General features: G+C 33.9%; 1 protein-coding gene across 2 annotated transcripts; it reads right to left on the reverse strand.

The window, feature by feature from the left end:
- Positions 1-282: 282 nt before the first annotated feature.
- On the reverse strand, positions 283-5,817 carry LOC130961764 (CDPK-related kinase 3-like). 2 transcript variants are annotated; one of them, XM_057887764.1, is made up of 11 exons: positions 4,982-5,817; positions 4,085-4,215; positions 3,788-3,829; positions 3,590-3,698; positions 3,405-3,483; positions 2,465-2,761; positions 2,261-2,370; positions 1,956-2,063; positions 1,774-1,836; positions 1,443-1,610; positions 283-949 (listed from the first exon to the last, which is right to left on the reverse strand). In XM_057887764.1, the coding sequence occupies exons 1-11, from the start codon at positions 5,492-5,494 to the stop codon at positions 809-811; spliced, it is 1,761 nt and encodes a 586-aa protein (XP_057743747.1). In that variant the 5' UTR covers positions 5,495-5,817; the 3' UTR covers positions 283-808. The 2 variants fall into 2 exon arrangements, with proteins under 2 accessions (XP_057743747.1, XP_057743748.1); XM_057887765.1 differs by having other exon boundaries at positions 4,957-5,158.
- Positions 5,818-6,969: the final 1,152 nt, after the last annotated feature.

Genomic DNA, 6,969 nt, shown 5'->3' on the forward strand with positions numbered 1-6,969 from the left:
ACTAGTTTCCCAAACAATATAGTCCTTGGTTTGTTGTATATACACAAAACACAATATTATGTATACACAAAAAAAATAGTTACTAAATCAATCACTTTATATAATAATATTAAAATATAAAATTTATATTAAAAATAAATTAAACAATACATGTTTATGTTTATATATACACGTATGTAATGACTAATTTAATAATTAATTTTCAGATATTTGAATCTGAATCTTTAATTAGTGTATAAATTCAAGAACATAAACATTAGTGTATATAGAGTACCATTAACATGTATCATTGTAAGAATAAGGCATTGAATTGTCACATGTCACATTGTAATAAACTGGATTCCTAACAAAGTAAGCATTCACAAATTAATGAATACTCATGGACTAAGATCCATGGGACATAAATTTGCAAATGAGAATTAAAAGGATTTGACATATACATGTCCCCAAAAAACAAAGGAAAAAAGATTTGACATATAATTGAATCTACTTTCCCTATACATTTATACACAACATTATCTACCCTGGAAGAAAATTTGAGAAAAAAAATTTCCATCTATAATTTTCTTTTTTCATGCCTCATCATGAAAACTATATTGAGAAATACTATGGATTATCAGAATTTACTTTTTTTAGTCATCAACTTAGCTATCCGCTCAATTCCTTTAGTTTAGTTCCTTTAGTCTAATAATTCAACAACATACTTCTAAACATTGATCGCTAAGTGATAGTCAAAAATAATAAATTCTGATAATCCTCTAGCATTCCTCAACTATTTGTATATCATATATGTCAAAGCTAAAAAGGACTAACGGTGGTGTCTAGGGTTTGAACTACGAGGAGTGACACCATGCAAAAATTTTGTATATCCAAGTAAATTAAGCTTTCCATCACTATTTCGTATCCAATCTCTCAGAACTGAATAAGCTGAAGGACCTAGATTCAATTCCTGTAGCAAAAAAAATTATACATATATAAATATTTTTTAGAAAAATATAATTTTACCCGATTTTTAATTAAATTCTTATAATTTAAATTTTATAATCATGTATTTGTATTGTTAAAAAAGTTAAAAAATTAATTTGGTCCTTACAATTTAAACACTTCTAGTTTGTCTTTAAACTATACAAATCACCCTTTTCAATCTTAGTTAAAATATTGTGACAAGAAAAAGGGAATTTATGCTTGATCAGTGATCACAAAATTAAACTAGAGAGACTTGATTAGAAATGTTCAAATTTCAAGGACCTGATTCAAAATTTTCGAAAGATACAAAAATCTTAGTTAAAACTATTTTGACTTCCATCAAAGTTTTTTTTTTTTTTTTTTTTTTGTTTCTTACAGTATCTCCCAACCCGATAAGTCGAGGATTAATCCATTATTTAACAAGGTTGGAAAAACGTTAGAAGATTAGTATAAGAAAAGAATGAAATAGCACTTACTCTTGCTAATTCTTCAACTGAAATTACACGGTTACCCTCTCTCTCAAAGTGCTCAAAAGCATTGGAAGCAATATCTTCCCACTTTTCAAGTGATTCCAATTGATATATGCTAACTGCAGCTGCACAGAATTCTTCAAAGTCCATCTTTCTGTATGCAAGTGGTTCCATCTATATATGAAATTGTTCAACCAAAATTGTGTAAGATTCTTGGTATCAAACTGTTAATCCAAAATCATAACCACCCAAGGAACATTTCCTCCACAATAATGTTGAAAAAAGAAAGAAAAGGGAACTTGAAGATTATTTTTTCTCAATACAATGAATGCCTCACCGCGTGTATAATATCAAGAACCTTTGACTCCCTCATGGCATCGGTTGCATGGCGTATAAGGGCCTGCAAAGTTTGCTATGAAACTGAATCATAGAGACTAAAAAGTAGCTAAGCATTGACATACACATACAAGCAGAGGAAGATAAACTTGAGAATTTAAGGAGTGAAACAGTAGAGATAACCATTTTGAAATTGTCGAGTAATACGTGGCCGTCTAGATTTGGTTCCAACAATTTGAATTGCGCTCTAAGATAGGGAAATTCTTCTTCTGTCAAAGCCTTTGAAAGAGCCTAAACGAACAAAGCCATAAAGATGAGTTAGAATACAGCACAAAGGTAAAAGAAAATCAAAATCTACAATCATCTAAATTTTTTTTAGAATCAATTAAATTCGGTATTTAAGCTATCTAAATTACATCTTTAGGTGCAGTCCTTCCCCAGATCCTGGGTAACACGGTATAAGCATATTCAAGGAAATGAAGTAATACCTTTAATGCTGCACGTCTGAATGGTGTTGCGTGTATATAGGACTTCACTAGTTTATAAACTAATATATCGAGAGGGATGGCGCGGTTTTCATCCCTCAACCAAGGGTGAGCTGATGGAATTACACATTAATCAGTTCACAAATTCAATTTCTTACAGCATTATTAAATGCTGGCATATAAAAAAACGAAGTTATGACAACTTACTTAGAGCTTGGACGGCCGTCATTCTTTTCCTATAGTCCTTGTTTAGGAGCCTCTTTACAAAGTCCTTGGCCTCCGCAGACACAGAAGGCCAAGGTAAATCTTCGAAGTTAGGATCAGCTCTGAGCACTGAACGGAAAATTCCAGATTCTGTTCGTGCCCAGAATGGTCGACTTCCACATAACAAGATATATGAAATCACACCGATACTCCATATATCTGCTTCCACACTATATGACCTGTGAAGTACCTCTGGTGCAACATAATATGCACTCCCAACAATGTCATTTAGTCGTTCGTCTGTAATTAATACACATTAATGGAAAATTAAGAAGGATCAGTTTCGAATCTACAAACATCCAACTAAGCATAGGAAAGTTAACAATATTCGGTAGTAATTTCATGAAAAGGCACTATCTAGTGTTGTATATCATTAATAACTTCCTCTACTTTTATGGTATCTGTTCATTTATATAGTGAGATATTTATAATCAGAGTTAATGACACTTAAAAATTTTAAAATGACGATATACAGAATCCCATTTTAATTTTTAAGGTGCTGCAAAAATTTTTGAATAACATAACATGACCAAAACCACCAATAGCTGTTGACAAGATTGTGACTTTAATTTTCAAAGCCCATGAACAGCAAACCTATATTATTGGAGTATAGTTAATCGGATTTATTGCACTTTATTTGTGACACGGTTTCTATCACACTTGGATATTGTAATCCAAGCATGGGTGACTTCTGGTTATTAGTCTTTGACAAATTTTTAAATGCATTTAATGCACATCACAACAGGAACATTATGCAAATGTAATCAGCATCAATGAAATAGTGCATTTAGTAGCAAGTTGCCTATCTAACATAATAATGGAATAAGAGATTGCTTCGCAAGTAAAAGGAAGAAAAAGAATTGAGAATCACTATAATTGTTACCTGTCCGGATGAAATCCGATAAACCGAAATCGATAAGCTTCATATCAGCATCTTCACTTTTTGAAGTAAAGAGGAAATTCTGTAACATCAATCCCATAGAAACAATCAACCACCATATTTCACATTCTTATTTTAACAACATGATAATAAGAGAACTTGATGGGATTAAGATTCGAAGCACGAACCTCCGGTTTTAGGTCACGGTGCACGACGCCCTGAAGATGACAAAAAGCAACTACGCTTAGAATCTGCAAAACTATAGCTTTGGCATCCTCCTCCGGATACTTTCCTCCCCTAATTGAAATTTACATCATTCAATAAAATCGAAAGATATATTATATCAGCTTGAAAGTTGCAACAAACATAACTAATAGAAATCTAACCTTGACAAAATCCTGTCAAGAAGCTCCCCGCCTTCACACAATCTAAGACAAAAAATAAAAAAAAATAAAAAAAACTTAGAAAGGGGAAAGGCCATTTATTTCAATGCTACAACTAGAAGACGCGTAATTGCATATTCGAAGAATTTAACTATAAATTGACAATTATCATGTTGTTGATCTCATTAGAACCTCATAATGGTGAAAAGGCCTAGAAGCAAAGCATTCACTTTTCTATTTCTAACTTGAAACACCAAATACTTACTACAGATAATAATTAAAATAAGATAAACAACATACTCCATTACTATGTACACATTGTTGGCATCCTCAAAAGCATCATGAAATTTGATCAGATGCTTATGGCCAGATAGAGCTTTTAAGATCTTCACCTCTCTCCGAACATCTTCTATTGCTATCGCCGTCGTCATCTGCCAGAGAAAGCTTATTAAGACTACAGGAGTTGCCAACTATGCATTTTGCAAAAGAAGCGAAAAAATATGGATAATGTAACATGGTAACCGCCAACAATAATTTCACTCGGGCATGTGAAGGCCTAGAAGATATAATAACGAAAAAGTGAAAAACCGAAATACTCTTACCACAGGACAGGGAGTTAAAAAACTTGAAGAAACTTCTTCAAGTGAAGAGAAAACAGCACATCATTCTAGGATCATATTTGCTCAGTTCGCACCATGACAAATCGACATACCTCAAAATTCATCCGTGGAGTTTAATTTTCAAGTACAGAATAACAAATTTCAGAACTTCAGACAACTTCATAATCATTTCGCAAGTCAGACGAACGAACAACGAATAACTACTATAGAAATGAGAATGGATGAACAATACACAACTGTAATAGCCGAACGATCTCACGGATGGCCGGCAATGAATCTAGTAAAGACTAAATTAAGGGCCAGCAAATATAAACCAAAATTGTCAACTAAAAATGCCATCATATTCTTCATAAGTGGCCAGAGCAATCAGAGTGTCAACTAGCTGAAACAATGTGGTGCCTCATTCCAACAATTCTTAGCATTTTTAACATCTTCCATACAAATTAGCACAAGCCAACACAGAACATTGATTGATTAATAATTCAAACATATAATCTAATCTATGCTAACACAACTAAATATAAAACATTTAGATTTAAATTAAAATCGTACCATGTAATTGCAATTGCAATTGTACCTTAGACTTGGAAATGATTTTAACTGCTACAGCTTGGTCCTTGAATTCACCTTTCTTACACCTTGCATAACAAGTATGACCAAAATGCCCTTTCCCAATTTCCTTCCCAATCTCATACTTTGCACCAAAATTCTTTCCATATCCAAACCTCTTATCCAGCACCTCCTCCTCTTCCTCCGCCGCCACTCCCTCCTCCGGTATAGTCCCCTCCTTTGCCCTCGCCGCCACCGCGCCTCGCCCCAGTCGCTTCGCCAACGACGCACGAATATGCTTCGCGGGAGACGGAGGTGGAAAAGGCCGCCGGAAAATCCTCCTCGGCGTCGCTGTCCTAGCTGGAGACGGTGTCACGCCACCTCCGTGAGGGTAAGGGCTCCGCCACGGCGACAATAAAGCTCTCGCCGGAGTGTTCTTCACCGAGGGCGTGACTGACGGCGGAGGAAGGTCGTCGGAGCTGGGAATCGCGGCGGCGTCAGTTTCCGGCGAGGGATTAGTCTTGCCGTAGCACTGCCCCATGATTGGTGAAAAGTTTGCGTAATTTTGAAGTTTTTTCCACCGGCGGTGTATGTGATCAGAGTAAAGGAGTCAAAGTCAGCACATCGGAGGGTTGAAGAGCGTTCTCGGTGGATCAGAAAGATCTGAACGGCGGATCTGGTCGGAGGAAAGAATGAAAGCGCGGGAATTAGTTTTTGGCAGGTGAGGTAGAGAGAGAAAGTAAAGAATGTTAGTTTTTTTTTTTCAAGAGAGAGTGTGAGTGGCGACAGAGACAGAGGCCGAGAAAAGAGAAGAGACCAAGGAAGGTCTGTTGTTGTGTTTGAGGCTTTTGAGCAGAGTGAGTTGTGAGTGTGACATAATACTATTTTCTTTTAAAGGGTGGTTGTAGACTAAAGTGTGTAGGGACATATAATTTTGAGGGCAAATGACTAAAATCAAACATGTGAGTTTTAAATTTATCGAAATATAACTTTTGTATATTGTATATGTAATACATTTTTTTATTAAATTATATAAATTGTGAGAGGAGTTTCACAAATTTTAAATGTATATAAACCGTTATATTCTTTTAGTGATTTATATTAATATATAAAATGACTAGAAACTACAATAGGAATCTCACATTTTCTGTGTATGTATTTTTTGTTTTTGGTTGAATATTTTTACAATCTGAACCATTAACTTTAGCATAATTTTCACTAGCTTTATTATACTTGTTCTTTACCATATTTTCTCCAATTATAACCATCTTTCGAGAGGCAGAGCAAGGAGGCAAAGGATTAGGATCGACAAGGGTAGCATTGTTCTAAAATTTAAAAGAAGAATAAGAAGCATCATTGAAATTCTTTTGATCAAGTGGCAAGAGAACTTAACCAATAAAATAAGTCAGTAGTTAGAGAAAATATAACCTAAAAAAAATAAAACATCCCATATTCTAAAAAAAATTGATCTTTTGATAAAATTAAAACAGCTTAATCAAAAGAATCATTGAAAAAATCAACAAAAAATATAAAAAGAAGAAAAAAGCGGAATAACCTAGAATTGGAGAGCATGGGAGAATTAAGCAATGTAGTAGGACTAATGCTAGAGGTATAATGATGCATGGTGATGCAAAACAAGAAGTAAGGGTGTTCGCGGTGCGGTTTGGATCGGTTTTGAGTAAAAAACTCATCCGATCCGAACACTAATTATACTTGCGGTGCGGTTTGGATTGGATGATGTTTTAAAAAAAATCCGATCCGATCCGATCCAATTTCAAGCGGTTTGGATTGGATTGGATTTGCAGTTTTGTAAATTAAAAAAATTAAATACATATAACAAGTCTTAACATCAAATTTTAAATAATTAACAATAACATAACAAGTTTCAACAATATCTTAAAAAGCCAACAATAACATAATATAGAAATAAAATTATAGGTTAGTTAAAATAAATAATAAATAACATTTTGAACATAAACTATTTATTAAATAATAATAATACATGAATAATATAAA

This window comes from Arachis stenosperma, chromosome 2, assembly GCF_014773155.1.
Source record: "Arachis stenosperma cultivar V10309 chromosome 2, arast.V10309.gnm1.PFL2, whole genome shotgun sequence".
Taxonomy (NCBI): domain Eukaryota; kingdom Viridiplantae; phylum Streptophyta; class Magnoliopsida; order Fabales; family Fabaceae; genus Arachis; species Arachis stenosperma.